Source organism: Dasypus novemcinctus, chromosome 9, assembly GCF_030445035.2.
Source record: "Dasypus novemcinctus isolate mDasNov1 chromosome 9, mDasNov1.1.hap2, whole genome shotgun sequence".
NCBI classification, from domain to species: domain Eukaryota; kingdom Metazoa; phylum Chordata; class Mammalia; order Cingulata; family Dasypodidae; genus Dasypus; species Dasypus novemcinctus.
The window spans coordinates 50,353,403-50,370,470 of NC_080681.1; the positions used below are offsets into that span (position 1 = coordinate 50,353,403).

The window sequence follows — 17,068 nt, forward strand, 5'->3', positions numbered from 1 at the left end:
ATTAATAAAAAGGAAGACTCCATGTATGGGGGAGTTGTATATGGGAACTTTGTAATTTCTGCATGATTTTTATGTAAACCTACAATTTCTCTAATATATATAAAAGAACTCTGGACAGTTTGATTATAGAGTCCACATTCTTATCCATTACATTATGCTGATGCCTAGAAATCAATACAACTGGGAAGAAAATACCAAATAACTTAAAAGTTTTACCTTCTACTATAATCAACAGAACATTTCATCCAATTATTTGAGAAAGATGATACTGTTGAATAGAAACTAGAATACAATGTAAGGCCTAAAAGGCATATTGATAGTACTCTCTACTTGGGTGAATTTGTAATCTTTAGCTTGCAACTGGCAGTAGAACAAGGTATTGGTTAAGTGACAGATATTTTACCCCATGTGAGCTGCACACTTTTTAAAAAAAAAAAGATTTATTTCTCTCCCCTCTCCCCACAGCCCCAGTTGTCTGTTCTCTGCGACTATTTGCTGCGTGTTCTTCTTTATCTGCTTCTGTTGTTGTTAGAGGCACGGGAATCTGTGTATATTTTTGTTGCGTCATCTTGTTGTGTCAGCTCTCCATGTGTGCGGTGCCATTCCTGGGCAGGCTGCACTTTCTTTCGTGCTGGGCATCTCTCCTTACAGGGCACACTCCTTGTGTGTGGGGCTCCCCTACATGGGGACACCCCTGAGTGGCATAGCACTCCTTGCGCACATCAGCACTGCACGTGGGCCAGCTCCACATGGAGTCAAGGAGGCACAGGGTTTGAACCGCGGACCTCCCAAGTGGTAGATGAATGCCCTAACCACTGGGCCAAGTCCACTTCCCTGTATACTTTTTATTTAACCAAGCTTATTTTCTTTTAAACTGATACACATTAACAGTTATTCTCTTAGTATTACCTGGAGTTAAGTAGACAGGTTATTAAGTGATTCTTAGGCACTAAATGAGATGCAGTTGATCTTGATTTAGATTTCCATTAATGGACTCATTCATATGTAGTATCATCATGTACTCCTTTGCTTTGATTAGAAACGTGTATATATCTTATCGTTCGACTAAATGCCAAACGTACAGAAGCTTATGAATTTCTTAACAGAACACAGTTCAACACTGTACTCTTGGACTAGCTGAAATCACTTTTAGCTGTATCGCAGTGAGAAATTTTGGTTTTATAAGAGTTTTAAAAAGTAGGGAAGCAGACTTCGCCCAATGGATAGAGCGTCCACCTACCACATGGGAGGTCCGCGGTTCAAACCCCGGGCCTCCTTGACCCATGTGGAGCTGGCCCATGCGCAGTGCTGATGTGCTCAAGGAGTGCTGTGCCACACAGGGGTGTCCCCCACGTAGGGGAGTCCCATGTGTGAGGAGTGTGCCCCATAAGGAGAACTGCCCAGCGCAAAACAAAGTGCAGCCTGCCCAAGAATGGCACCACACACAGAGAGGGCTGACACAACAAAATGACACAACAAAAAGAAACACAGATTCTCGGTGCCACTGATAAGGATAGAAGCGGTCACAGAAGAACACAGAGCGAATGGACACAGAGAGCAGACAACTAGGGGCGGGGGGTGGGGGGTGGGAAGGGGAGAGAAATAAATAAAAAATAAATCTTAAAAAAAATAAAAAGTAGTAGCTAATTCCAACAAAGTCATGATATGAACTCTGTAAAATGTTTAATTAGTTGAATGTCACACATTTTAGTGAATCTCAACACTAAATCATAAACCCATCAAACACACTGTGAAAGGGTATCATAGACACTGACCTTTAGCTAATGATGGAGCCATGATGTTCTCTAAACTGCAACTGGAATTTTTCAGTTTCCTTAAATCCTCTCTCTTCTGGCCCCTACTACCTCTCCCCATCCTCACTCCAGAGTGTCTTTATTTTATATTATTTTTCATTTATTTCCCCCCCCTCCCTGTTGTCTGCTCTCTATGTCCATTCGCTGTGTGTTCTTCTGTGTCCTCCTGCATTCTTGTCAGGCAGCATTGGGAATCTGTGTCTCTCTTTATTTCGTAATCTTGCTGCATCAGCTTTCCATGTATGCAGCGCCACTCCTGGGCAGGCTGCGTTTTTCGCACGGGGCGGCTGTTCTTGCGGGGTACACTCCTTGCACATGGGGCACCCCTATGCGGGGGGCACCCCTGCATGGCAGGGCACTCCTTGCGCATGGCAGCACCACCCGTGGGCCAGTTCGCCGCACGGGCCAGGAGGCGCTGGGTATGGAATCCTAAACCCCTACCTATATGGTAGGTGGACACTTTATCAATTGAGCACATCCGCTTCCCAAACTCCAGAGTGTCTTAAATTCTCCATGTTCTTCCTCCCAGAAGGACACATATACCTTAAACTCTGCCAAAACTGCCTCCCTCTCTATCAGCCAACAAAGGAACCATACCTTGTTCCTTGTATAAAGCATAAAATCTGCTTGTATTAGTCAGCCAAAGGGGTGCTGATGCAAAATACCAGAAATTGCTTGATTTTTATAAAGGGTATTTATTTGGGGGTAGGACCTTACAGATACTAGGCCATAAAGCATAAATAACTTCCCTCACCAAAGTCTATTTTCACTCGTTGGAACAAGATGGCTGCCGATACTTGTGAGGGTTCAGGCTTCCCGGGTTCCTCCCTTCCAGGGTCTTGCTTCTCTCTGGGTTCAAGGTTTCTTTCTTCCTGGGACTGGCTTCTCTTTCCTGTGAGCTTACTTCCCAGGGCTCCAGCTTGAGGCTTCAGTATCAAACTCCAACATCAAAACTCCAACATCAAAAACCCCTCAACTCTGTCCTTTGCCAAGTTATCTGTGAGTCCCCACCTTCCAAGGGGCAGGGACTCAATGCCCAAATGACGTGGCCCAATCAGCCCTAATCATAACTTAATCACACCCAGTAAAAGACCAGATTACAAACATAATCCAATATCTATTTTTGGAATTCATCACCATATCAAGCCACTATACTGCTCAATATATAAATGATCATAATTATATATAGTGGGATGGGAATTATGATATAAAAATTGAGACAAGTCAATTTTTGAAATAAAAATATTAATACAAGAATAATATCTTAGAATTTATTTAAAAATAAATTTGCAATCTTCTAGCAAAGTATTCAAAGTGAGCCACTGGATTTAGAAAACTTGGATTATAGTTTCTGCCTAGGCCATTTATTAGATGTATGGTTTTGGACCTATCAGTTAACTTCTATGAACTTCTGTTTCATATGTAAAATAGGCATAATCTTTTCTCACTATAATGAAAAATAAAATGAACAGCTCCCTCTTTCTGAATTTCACTGTCATATCTGATGCTATCAGTCACTTCTTCCTTCTTGATATTTTTCTTGTTTGGCTCCATGACACTCTGTTTTCATGTCTCTGATGATTCCTTTTGGGGAATCATCTTTGAGGGCATCTTTTCTTCTCTCCACCTCTTAGATGTTTCAGTCTTTGATCTTTTCTTCTCACCCTCCACTTTTCTTCAGATATTTAATACGCTCTGATAGTTTGTTACCTCCTGAGCATCATCTCTTCTTCACATTCTATACCCATACTGAAATACTGGCATGCCTCACGATTTAGCCCAGCTCGCTCCCTCAGCTTGAATTTCTTCCCATTCCCTTATTCCTATTTTGCTTACCTAACTCTTACACATCCTTTAGTCTTTAAATTGTCATTTTTCTCTAGAAAGTCTTCCTTGACTCCATGAAACTGGGTTAGGTGCCTCTCCTGTGAGCTTCCATAGCACCCTGTGCTTACCCTGATCATAGCACTTACCACAATGTACTGTAATGAACCACTTTCTTGACCATCTCCTCTACCTGAATGTGAGCTCTTTCTGAGTACAGACTGTGTTTTGTAAGGTACTGTATCCCAAGCACTTAGCATATGACTGGCATAAAGAAAACATATGTAATAATTGTTTGCTGAATGGGTAAACCCTGCCAGCTTCAAAGTGAAGCACTTTATAAACAGTTAAGTGTAGTCTGAGTATAATGTATTATTATCATTATGCAGGGATATGATATAAATAGAATATGCCGTTATATTACACAAATATTTATTATCTACTATGTGCCAGGTTCTCTGCTAAGTATTGAGTATAGAGTAGTGAATAAAACAGACGCTTGTGCCTGTTCTCAACAGTCTCTTGGCAAAGACTGTAATAAAAGGCTTGGAACAGGATCTTTAATGGTCCAGTCTGCTTTGCCATCTGCAGTTAACAGGTAGGGCTCTAACATTGGCCACACCTGATATTGCATCAAAAGGCCCCAACCTTCCAGTTTAGAACCTAAAATCAATGACTTCCATTCCTAACCCATATTCTGTACTTCTCTTATTTCTATCCAGATTTTCATCTGTACATGTAGTAGATGTTATGCTCTCTTCCCAGATTATAGGGGGTTGGTTACCTTCCAGTGTCTGGCTCACTGCCTATCATAATAAATTATAATTTAAAATAACTCCCAAAAGCCATCATGGAAAGATTTTCATATCCATGCACTAATCATCAAAACTGACAAGTGTGAAATATCCGTTTCTTCGGCTCCACTTTTATTCTCTTAATGAACTGTCTGTACTATATTTTAAAATCTTCTGTTGGACATTTACAGAGAATTCTGAAATTAATCCTTTAAAAGCGTTCTCAAATTTCAAATATCTTTTCAATCTTTGACTCATTTTTAAAAATCTCCTCCCACTTTCATGCTTTTTACATATTTTATTAGTCAACATTTCACTTACTGATCTATAAGTTATATGGAATTTCCTGCTTTATTTAGCAGAAAGGCTCAAGTTCAATTTTATGTTTATCAGAAATACTCTTCAAATATATATTTGCATGTATCACTGTAATTTTGATTAACAAACTTAGAAATGAGAGACTATAAAATCCAAAGTATTCACTTTAACAGTTTTTGTTCCTCCAGAATCCTGATAAAGATTTTCAGATTATCAAATCTTTTCAATACCTACCAGAATTCAAGTGTGAGGAGGACGTAAAGTTAGCCTAGTTACTATAATGCAGCTGTTTTAATATGTTTTCTCCTCTAATACTCCTAACTTATACTTATTATCAGAATAATGACTTAAATAATATATTATTAATAAAAATAGGTTCAAAAAAGTAACTCCTGGCCCTGGTTCTTTTGATTTCTATTTATTAGCAACCATTCTTTCTACTTTCACCCAGGTCTGTCCTGGTGACTGTCCATTCAACTACTGCAATCTCTACCTCTCTGTGCTCTCTATCTCTACTCTATCACCCCAACTCTGAAAATATTAATTGCTGGTGGTGGACTTGGCCCAGTGGTTAGGGCGTCCATCTACCACATGGGAGATCCGTCTACCACATGGAAGGTCCGCAGTTCAAACCCCAGGCTCCTTGATCATGTGCAGCTGGACCTGCGCAGTGCTGATGCATGCAAGGAGTGCCCAGCCATGCAGGGGTGTCCCGCGCTGGGGAGCCCCACACATAAGGAGTGCGCCCCGTAAGGAGAGCTGTCCAGGGCAAAAGAAAATGCAGCCTGCCCAAGAATGGCGCCGCACACACAGAGAGCTGACACAACAAGATGACCCAACAAAAAGAAACAAAGATTCCTGTGCTGCTGATAAGGATAGAAGCGGTCACAGAAGAACACACGGCAAATGGACAGAGAGAGCAGACAAGGAGTGGGGGGAAGGGAAGAGAAATAAATAAGTAAATCTTTAAAAAAAAAAAAAGAAAGAAAGAAAATATTAATTGCATAGTGCATCACAGATCAGAGTTAAAATTCTTATGTGGCCTTGAAAGCTTTTATGCAGCTTTCATCAGACTCTCTGAGTTACCCCTTGTCTCCTCCCATTCCTGCAACCTTTCAACTAGACAAAGTATCCAACAGTCTCTTTCTACCTCCAAGATTATTCCTAAACCACTTTTTTTCCCTCACCAGTGAAGTATTTTCCCAAACTAATAGAAATGGTGATTTTCTCCACTTCACTCTAAGCATAGATGTTTTTTCTCTTTCAGTCCCTGATACCTCTACGTTTCTAGGTGTATCTGGCATGAACTTCTAAACTTTTAATTTTGTTAAACATCTCAGACATGTAAGTCTAATGTATCTTCTCTAATTTTTTATTACATAAAATTTCAGACATGCACAAAATTAGAAACTAATATAATGAGCCCCCATACACCCATCACTGTGAGCTTCAACAATTACCAGGTTTTTCCATTGTCTTAAACAATAGTATGTTTTAATTATTTTGTATAACACCTATTTTATCATAACACACAAATATTTTATAGATGCTCCAAATCATACTCCTGCTGTACCACTATATCCTAGCCCCTATTCAATGCATCCTTCTATCCACTCAGAATTATGCCCAGAATCAAAACTCTTGCCCTTTATTCTCCTTTGGGAAGACTTTAAGGTAGCTACTCACTTGGGAAAAAAAAAACTAGTAAATTCCATTTAATGAAGTCAATTATAAAATTAAATTTCATTTTTAAATAAAATACAAGGAAAAAAATTAAAACTACAACTAAAGGAAGATCTAGAGCCTATATACTGAATAAAGTAGAAGAGACTAATAACTGAATATTATGTGCCATACAGTAGGTAGGTCTGCATGTTATTTCATAAATTTAGAACTGATGAGTATAATAGAAGATTGAATGAGAAAAGACGAAAAAATTAGCTAAAAGGAATATTCATCCAAGAAACACTTATTGCATATCTTTATATAATATGCTAGACACATTTAAGGTACTGCATATACAAAGATGAATAGGATAAAATATCTGTTATCATAGGGCTCATGGTTCAGATGGGATGAAAAAATAGTTACTAAAAAATATAATAGGGAAGTGGATGTGGCTCGAGTGATTGGACTTCCGCCTACCATATGGGAGGTCCCAGGATTGATTCCCTGTGCCTCCTGGAGAAAGCAAGCTGGCGTGGTGGGCAGGCATGGTAGGCAGGCATGGCAAGCTGGCGCAAAAAGATGATGCAACAAAAAAAGAGGAAAGACAATGACAGACACAACAAACCAGGAAGCTGAGGTGGCTCAGGTAATTGAGCACCTGTCTTCCACACGGGAGGTCCCAGGTTTGGTTCCCAGTGCCTCCTAAACAGAAAATGAATGGACACAGAGAGCACACAGGAAATGGACACAGAAAGCAGACCGTGACTACAAACAAAGAGGGGGGCTGTGTAAGTGTGGCAGTTTGATATTGTTTACGAACTCCAAAAATAGATATTGGATTATGTTTGTAAACTGGTCTGTCCTCTGAGCATATTAGATTATATAGGATTCAGAGGTTTCATTTTTACTTAATTAAATAATGATTAAGGCTTTGACTGGGCCACATCAGGAGGACATTGCATTCCTGCCCCCCTGGTGGGTGGGGACTCACAGAGAAAAGACATGACAGAGAACAGAGTTTGGAGTTTTGATCCTGGAGTCCAGGAAGTAAACACACAGAGAAGTAGATAGGTGAGGAAGGAGAGAAATCTCCATTAAACACAGGCAGAGGCCTCAGGAAGAGAGATGAGCCATTTGCCTGATACAGCTGGTCTTGTGGAGAAAACAGAGCAGCTGAGCTGGAAAAGAAACAAGCCCTGGGAAGGGAGGAACCCAGGAAGCCTGAACCCTAGCAGATATTGGCAGCCATCTTGCTCCAACATGTGGCAACCAACTTTGGTGAGGTAAGTAACTTATACTTTATGGCCATAACTGTAAGCTTCTACCCCAAATAAATACCCTTTATAAAAGCAAACAGATTTCTGGTATTTTGCATCATCACCCCTTTGGCTGACTAATACAGGGGGTATAAATAAATAAAATAAATATTAAAAAATATATATATAATAAGGCTTACGTTTTTAGTTTAGAAAATACTTATTTAAGTAACATTTGAGGGAAGAGGATGTGACTAAATTGACAGAACATCCGTTTACCATATGAAGGGTCCAGGGTTCAATCCCCAGGGCTTCCTGACCCATATGGTAAGCTGGCCCAAGTTCAGTGCTGCCATGCAGGGCTGTCCCCCGTGTAGGGGAGCCCCACATGCAAGGTGTGCACCCTGCAAGGAGAGTCGCCCCGTGTGAAAAAGCGCAGCCCTTCCAGGAGTGGTGCCACACACATGGAGAGCTGACGCAGCAAGATGATGCAACAAAAAAGAGATGCAGTTTCCCAGTGCCACCAGATAATGCAAGCGGTTGCATAAGAACACACAGCGAATAGACACAAGAGAGCAGACAACTGGGGGGAAGGGGAGAAAAATAAATAAAATAAATCTTTAAAAAAAAAGAGTAACATCTGAAAGTGTGTAAAGGCCTATAAAAATAAGTTCTGTGATATTCAAGAAAATGCCCTTGCTGGAAGAAAGGCTATGAGTTAGAACATTGGTTCCTAAATTTTTTGAACACAGGATGCCTATTACTGAAGACTCTAGAGAACTTTGGTTTATATGGATTATATACATATATAGATATTTAATGTATTATAAATTGAAACAAAATTTTCAAACATATTTCTGTCACTTAAAATAACAAATCTATGATATATCAATATAACCTATTAATGAAAACTATATTTACAAAATAAAAATAATTAGTAAGCAGAATGGCACTGTTTTACATTCTTGCAAATTCTTTAATATCTACAGCTTAATAAAAGACTGATAGGGAAGCTGATGTGGCTCAAGCTGTTGAGCACCTGCTTCCCACATGGGACGTCCCAGGTTCGATTCCAGTGCCTCCTAAAAACAAACCAGAAAAAACAAACAAATGAGAAAATCAACTCAGGGAGCCAATGTGACTCAGTGGTTGAGTGCCATCTTCCCACATATAAAGTCCTGGGTTCAATCCCCAGCTCTGGAACCTCAAACAAACAAACAAACAAAAGACTAGTACATTCTCATATCTGCTTCTGACTTCAAACTATTTCGATATGTTTTTTAATTAAAGTATATGAAGAAAATATGGCTTCATACCGATATGTAGTTGGAAAAGGAAGGACTTCATGGAAGTTTGAAGGGTCTTGGGGACTACTAGGGGTTCTCAGATCGCACTTTGAGACTTGCTGAATTAGATAAAAGAAAGATCCTATCAAATCTTGTTGGTTCTCATTCTAGAAAGGAAGTTGAGTGAAAGATTCCTCACCAAATTTTAGAATGCTAAATGGAGATTGGTTTAACAACTTAATTCCTATATTTAACAGCCTCAGTGCCAAAGGATTTTATTTCTGGGATCTCATAGACTTTTCTTTAATCTAGCATGAAGTGCTTTTTCTTGTTTTAGTGAGCAGATGCAATGTCCTTGGCCACCTTCAAGGGGCAGCAGCAGCACAACAATTCAGCCTTACAGCAGTTTTCCGGTGTCTAAGATCCCAGTTGAATAGTTAACATGAACAATGGTAACAATGAACTGACCAAAAGATAAATTGAACAGTTTCATCAACAAGAGTTTGCTCAAAATACAAAGGTGGATTACAAAGGAATTTAGCAATGCCATTCTAGCATATTAAGCATTTCTATTAAATGAAGATGACCAAGTACCCATCAGAGGTTTAATAGGAAATATTGCAGAATTACTGTAGCCTGAATTACTGTAGCCTATACATAATTTATCAAAAAAATGTGCAGGGAACGGAGGTGGTTCAAAGCCATTGGGTGCCTCCCTCCCACATGTGAGGTCCCAGGTTCGGTTCCCAGTGCTTCCTGAAAAGAACATGAGCACACAATGAACAGATACAGAGAGCAGGCAACAAGCACAAACAACAGGGGTGTGTGTGGGGGGGAGATAAATTTAAAAAAACCTTTAGAAAATGGTGATTTTCTAATTTGATAGATCAGGTCTGTACTTACAGTACAGTATTTCTATGAAAAGGAGAATCTACTGTGTTATGCCTGGGAATGGGACACAAAATGAATAAGATATCCCTTGAAATCAAGTAGTTTTGGTAGAAGAAATAGAAAGGATTACAGGTAATTATAATACAAAGTAGTAAGTTGTATAATAGCAGTATGTGTACAGGGCTATAGACCCATGGAAGTTATAGAAAAGACTATGGTAGGGTTAAGGAAGGGTTGTAGTTAAGGAAGTTATCATAGAGTCAGTGACATTTGACTTAGTCTTTGAAGGATATGTAGGATTTCATAAAGTGGAAAGGAGGAAAAAGCATCCAGGCAAAAGAACCAACATGAGCAAAACCCATCAATGCCTGATGACCCACTGCAAATTTGGGGACCTATAAGTTGTCCAGTGAATGTACGGTAAAACTATAAAGACTGGCTAGGAAGATCTCTAAATGCCATATAAAGAAAAAGTTTGGACGTGATCCTAGAGGTAATGGGGGACCAGCAAAGGATTTTTTAAGTAGAACAGTGGCTTAATAAAATATGCATTCATTCTAAGAAGGAAAAGAGAGAGAGACTCTGATTGCAGTGCAGAAAATTGAGTCATGTAGGGAAAGACTAGAGAGAGACAAGTACAATGGTCTTGGCAAGAGGAAATAAAAGCCTGAAATTGGGCAGTGGCAATAGGAATGAAAAGTTGGGAGGCACATTTTAGAAGTGGAATTGACAATACATGGTGACACATTAGTCCATTCATTTAACAGTGAATGTGTATTAAGCTGCTGCTATATGCGAGGCACGGTCTTAGGCTCAGGGGAGATGAATAATAATATATGATACTTTGCATTCATCTGACTGCATGTGACTCTATTCAAAGTCCATTTACCACATTATGAGCTCCCAAAAGGTAAGAACTATACTCTATTCCTCTCTATATCTTTAGTATTTTTTTTTTTTTTTTTTTTTTTAGGACGGAGGATTGAACCGAAGATCTCATACATGAGAAGCAGACGCTCAACCACTTGAGCTACATCTGTTCCCCATCAACACATAATTATGTGAATGAATGACAAAGAGAAAACAAGAAAATTGTCTGATCTAGTATCAGCCAAAATAAAACTCATTATTGATATCTCCAAAGGAAGTCCTGATTATATAGAAGCACACACATACAAAACCTAACTAATAATAATAATAATAGAAAAAACAAAATGGGAGTAGGTTTACAGGTTTACATTAAAGTAGCTATCATGAACAACCAGAAACCTGGGGCTTCAGAAAATTGGCTTCCCAAGAAAATGGATGTGGAAACTGCTGGAGTCTGGGCCTGTTCACCCTTCTCTGCAGATGGAAGATGGCATTTCCTTGAAGGACACAGCTGGGAATGGGAAGATCAGGCTGCTGCCTCCAAACCAAGTTGTTGGGGTAGGGAGGCAGAAAAATAGTAGCTAACCTCTCTTCATGGCCAAGTTCTAGGGGTCACAAAACTCTCCTAACCACTTCTAGGATGGGGAGGAAGAAGAATTAGTTAAGAGAGCCTGTAAAATATTTCTTTCTCAGAAATATCTCCACTATGCTATCTAAAATCCCACAAGTTAAATAAAATATTTGATTTGTTTGGGCTAGCAATACATGGTCCCTTTCAGCTCTTGTTGACACAATTAACTAGTTAATGAATGCTAATCTGTTCTTCCCCACTCTATGACTTCTTTATTTAAAAGAATCACTAATAAAAAAAATATTTACAATATTTAAAGCCCTGGTTCCTAATGCCTCAGCCAGCAGACTTTCCATCATACCATGGTTACAGACTTATCCTAATACTTAGATAGGAGACTGCAGACACAAGTGTCTAGGATCAGACAGGGAATGTCAATGAGTGGTGGATAACAAGGAGTAAACAATAAGGAATGGTGAAGTATATGTCAAACTGTAGAGCATGTGCCCTGTCTTAAGTGGAAGCCACTACCTAGTTCCAAGATATTGTTACTGTTTAGGACTGTGGACCCAGTTTTGCCCATATCTCTCATTTGTCAAAGGAGACTGGAAATCCATATTTTCATGTAAAATAAAGCAATTTTTAAGCGCTATAGAAAAGAAGGCAGGAGGCATATTTCATCCACCTCAGAACCTGGCCTAGGGAACCCCAATCCACTTGTCTTCTAATCTGAGAGCAAAAGAGGGATGAAAAGCAATATATATTTTTAAAGAGAGAGAGAGAGAAGGAAAAGAAAAGAACCATTTACTGGGCACTTAATATATGGTAGGCAATGCATGAGATGCTTTCACATATGTTGTTTCATTGAGATGACAATATAAGAAAAAAAATGCTATTTATGGCAAAAAGGAAATATATCAAAATACTAAGAGGAGGTATGTCAGATTTTGAGAGCCCTCTGCATTCTCCATTCCTCATAATTTTTAACCAGAAATATAATATGGTTGCATTTATTTTGCAATAAAAATAAATTTACAATTAAAAATTAAATAAAGCTGGGAAGCAGCTGTGGCTCAATCAGTTGGGCTCCTGTCTAGCATAGGGAGGCCCTGGGTTCCTGTCCCAGGGCCTCCTTGTGAAGGCAAGCTGACCTGTGCACCACGGAGGGCTGGAGCAGCAAGATGACGCAACAAAGGGAGACAAGCAGATACAGAAAAAACACAGTGAATGGACACAGAAGAGACAGCAAAGAAAGGAATAAGCCGCAAGGAGGGGGGATTGAATAAATAATCTTCAAAAAAATTTAAATAAAGTAGATTTCTGGGTAAATATCCATCCATCCTAGAATATACACCACCATAACTTATGCCAAACAATTTCAAGTGTGCACAGGTAAGAGAAAACTATTCAGTTATAAAGCCAGAAGAAAGAGGAATATGAAAGAAACTATACAGGTGATATGGAGCACAGATGGGTTAAATATAAACAAAAATGTGTAAAATTAAGAAGTTTGTAGGCCATTTTCCTACCAAATTATTAAGTAGTCTACTATAATAGTTTTTGTGTGGCCTACATACTATAAAATATATTGAGTCCTCTTTCCTACAGAAATTTTTGACATCTGCCCGTCTATTACATGCTTTTCTACATTCACTGCACTGTTTTCTTTCTTTTAGATCTACACAATCCTCAGTATTTTAATTTAAACACTTTTCTTTGCCTTTACCGTATTCAAAAGATAGTTGGTAGATTTTATTTTTTTTCCTAAAAGAAGGATGTCATTTCATGCCACTCAGGTTCTAAGCAATCTAAAATCCCCAATCAATCTCTCTCAAATATATGTATTCAGTTTTCATTTTGTTCACTAATGATACTCTAACCTAAATATTTCAAGTGAAATTTCAGGGGAAAAGTACTGTTCAAAAAACCTACATAATGTAGTCACTTTGTTGATGCTATATATAGTCATGTCAAGATGACATATATTTTGACAATGATGAATTTTACATATCAAATTTTCAAAAATAGGATAGATCCATTTTAAGGTGAGCAGAAAAGATTGTTATTCACTTCTTTCAGTTTAAAATGGATTTAAAAATGTAAATCTTCTCTATTAAAATTGAATGACATTGTTAGCTCTCCTGTGACTATAGCCATAGTACTTCATCAAAGTGTATAAAGCACAGATATGCATACAGTCCATAAAGCTATACAGTATATTTTCTTTTTTATTTCAAATATTTAAAGAACAATCATGCATACTGTACAGGATTCACACACACAACACACACATTTTTTTAACACTGTATTTAAAAGAATTCTGTTGTGGGTTTTTGGTGTTTTTTTTTTTTTTGCTCTTTAAGGGAGTTGTTGGCACATTTTTTAAAATGCAGAACTGCACAAATTTTTCTTTAAATTATTCCTAAGAAGCATTAGTCAAAATATAAAACATCTTTAAAAACAGTGTGCTAGTAACTGTGAGGATGAAACTTAATCAGTTTTATTAAATTACCACAGTTCATTTATACAGAATCTACTCACCCCCCCCAAAAGAAAAAAACTCTTTCCCTCACTTGATTAATTATGTATTTTCTACCTTACCATTACCTCAAAACTCAAGAGAATTTGGGAGAATTATGTGCATTCTGAATATTGTCACGGCAGCAATTTATCCTATAAAAGGTATGATAGTATTGGGAGGGGGGGTTGTGTCCACTTAATAACGTGTGACTAAGATGATATAAATACTTATTTAATCACACTACCAAAGACATAGTTATGTTATGACTGGCAGGGGAATGGACCTCGTTGCATGAATTCATTAATAAAATTTAGCTGATGAATGATGTTCCCATTGCTTTAGTCACAGAACTATTTTCTTTCTTATTGTGACTTCTTTTCTCTACCTGCCTCTCTCCCAAGGACAGACATTTTGTTAGGACAGAGCGTGATGCTATTTTTACCTTTTTATCTCTCTCTCCCCCCAACTCTCTCTTTGCCTATTGTGGACCTTTAATAAATATGAAACGAAGATCTCGAAGTCATTGCAATAATTTCAACTTATTTTTCCCCACAAATACCAATAATAATAAATTTTTAGCATTTGTAGAGCGTTTTGCCATTTATGAACACAGCTGAAATGGTTCAGCGTTTTCAAAAAGCAAATAGGGGAAGTCTCAAGGGGTGACTACATTTTTCACTCCAATTTCTAGCACTAGCTCCTCAATTCCCAGCATCCCATCTCTGGCAGAATCACGAAGAATAGACAGATTGGAGGAGGGGGTAAATGATAGGCTCTTAAATAACATTTACTCCCCAGCCTCCACAGTGACAGGTCAGGAATGATTTCTCTTAAAAATAACAGGCACTGCTGGTGCAGACCGAGACGGCGGCAGGGGCACTTCTCCCGGGACAGGACTGAACTTTACCCATCCGGACCCCAGGTGTGTAGCTAAGGGACTGGGACCCACTCCGCTCACAAGTGCGCCTTCCCGGTAGGAGAAAAATGAAGCACTCGAAACTCAACTGATAAAGCTCAGGCGGCGCAGGAACAGGGGAATCGAGCAAGGAAATCGCAACCCCAAGCCCTGGAGGCCCGTTAACTCGGAGAGGACAGCGAGGCAGACCCGGGCCCGCGCTGCGTCCAGCCCGAAGGACGGGCTCGGAAGGACGGCTGGCTCAGGTCCGGGCCCCGCGTGGTGCCACAGCTGGACCGAGCCGGACGCGCTGCGGGGCTGCGGCGGGTCCCGCCCGGGGCCCGAGCGCGGGGAACTCTTCCCAGCAGCCGCCGCCCCGCCCGGGGACCGACCCCTAGTTCTCCCGCCACCCAGGCCCCACGCTCTCCCGACTCCCCTCACCAGCCGGGAGCCGGCGGGCAGCGAACGTCCTCCGCGCGCGCGGCGAGGCTGTGCGCGTCCTGCACCTGGGCTGCGCAGGGGTCTGGGAGCCTCCGCGGCGGCCGCTGCTGCTCCAGCCGCTGGGAGCCCTCTGGCTGCCGCCGCCGCCGCCAGCAGCAAGTTTCCATAAAAGTCCTGGTGCGCAGCCTGTTCCCGCATTCCAGGCGGGCCCAGAGCCGGCTGCAGCTGTTCCAGAACACACGGCCAGTTCCCCAACCCCCATCACCCCCACCTCCGTCATTCTCGCCCGGAGAGGGTGGGGATAGAGGCAGGCAGGCGAGGGGGGCGGTGGCTGCCAACTTTCCGCGGGAACCCGGCGCTCGGTGCCTGAACTGACCCCTAACTCGGGCCTGCCCCCACCTGGGCCGCGCCGCTCGCAGGGAGGCTGCCTCACCTTCGGGAGCGGAGTGAGGCCGGGACGGGCTTCACTGCGAAGCCGCAGCCGGCTGGGGTCCACCTCACTCAGCGGCTGCACAAGTCCTGGTTTCCAAGCAAGAAGCCAAGTCACATTATCTTCTAACGAAGCATGGACCTCCGGCCAACTTTTCTTTTATTAGCGAGAGCGTGGGGCATCAATCCCGGACGACTTGTCTGTTGCTCTCCTTTCTTGGCTCCCATCTTTAATTCCAAAGAGTGGTGATAGAGTAAGAGTTTTGTTCTGTTTTTGTTTTTAAAAAAGAAGAATAAGAAATATAATCTGAAGACACATAATTTCTGGCCTCCCTAACCTTCATAAAGACATCTGAGAATATTGGGTAAGCTCAGCCTTTTTCAATCTGCAACCACCACCGGGTCAATTAAACCTATCAGATAATGCCTGAAACGTGCACTCAGAGGCACATTTTCCTTTTTCTCATATCTCACATTCAATCTGTTACCAAAATCCTACCAATTCTACTTTAAAATGTACGCCCCCCCAAAAATACAAAAATTAAACACAAAAAAATAAAATTTAAAAAAATATACAAAAAAAAAAGTTCCACGAGGATCCGACATCATTCACTATTTGTATTGGATTAAGGTATTGTGAGGAAAAGAGGTTTTTGGTCTCAGGAACTGAACGAAGAATGGAGTTGTCTTTACTGAGCCCCCTGGGGAAGACTGGGAAGAGGAGGTATAGGCAGAGGCCATCTGGAGCTCGTTTTGGACATTAGAAAATTATTAGAAACCCAAGATATGCTATATGTAAACATTCCTTGTATACCTACCATGAATCAGTTAGGTTTGTTCTCAAACTTATTTCAGTTGTATGCTATTGAAATTTCATAAAATAACGAGTACAAAAATAAATATGAGTAAAAGAGTTATCCTTTTTATAAAAGCTCAGCTGAATGCTTTGAAAAGACCTGATAAAGGCAAAGAGGTTAGAAAAACTGCTATTAATTGGGGTGTGGGGAAGACAATGGTGAATGATTAGGTACAGAATTATGAACATCTAGGGGGATTTTGCACTCATTGCTTCCCATGTTTAAAATTTTGAAGTTTTGCTCCTTTTAAAAGCCAGAGGAGGAAAGCAGACTTAGCCCAGTGGTTAGGGCATCCATCTACCACATGGGAGGTCCGCGGTTCAAACCCCGGGCCTCCTTGACCCGTGTGGAGCTGGCCCGCGCGCAGCGCTGATGCACAAGGAGTGCCATGCCTCACACAGGTGTCCCCATGTAGGGGAGCCCCACGCCCAGTGCGAAAGAAAGTGCAGCCTGCCCAGGAATGGCGCTGCACACACGGAGAGCTGACACAACAAGATGACACAACAAAAAGAAACACAGATTCCCATACTGCTAACAACAGAAGCAGACAAAGAACACCCAGCAAATAGACACAGAGAACAGACAACCAGGGTGGGGGGAAGGGGAGAGAAATAAATTAAATAAATCTTTAAA

The 17,068-nt window shown here is 40.6% G+C and overlaps 2 protein-coding genes across 7 annotated transcripts in view; one reads left to right on the forward strand and one right to left on the reverse strand.

Annotated features, from left to right (window-relative positions):
- The window catches only part of FUBP1 (far upstream element binding protein 1), an 87,381-nt gene extending 75,901 nt beyond the window's left edge, over window positions 1-11,480 (forward strand). The window contains exon 23 of one of the 2 annotated variants that reach the window (XM_058303313.2): window positions 10,825-10,994. In XM_058303313.2, the coding sequence (XP_058159296.1) occupies window positions 10,825-10,837 (13 nt within the window). In that variant the 3' untranslated portion in view covers window positions 10,838-10,994. Of the gene's footprint in view, window positions 1-10,824 lie in introns of both variants that reach the window. The other variant, XM_058303326.2, reaches the window with a different exon arrangement.
- Window positions 1-15,823, reverse strand: part of NEXN (nexilin F-actin binding protein) — a 58,064-nt gene extending 42,241 nt beyond the window's left edge. For 2 of the 5 annotated variants that reach the window (XM_058303308.1, XM_058303307.1), the window contains exon 1: window positions 15,150-15,362. In XM_058303308.1, the coding sequence (XP_058159291.1) occupies window positions 15,150-15,347 (198 nt within the window). In that variant the 5' untranslated portion in view covers window positions 15,348-15,362. Of the gene's footprint in view, window positions 1-15,149; window positions 15,363-15,582 lie in introns of those variants that run through there. The other 3 variants (XM_071217330.1, XM_071217329.1, XM_058303310.2) reach the window with 3 other exon arrangements.
- Between the last annotated feature and the right edge of the window lie 1,245 nt (window positions 15,824-17,068).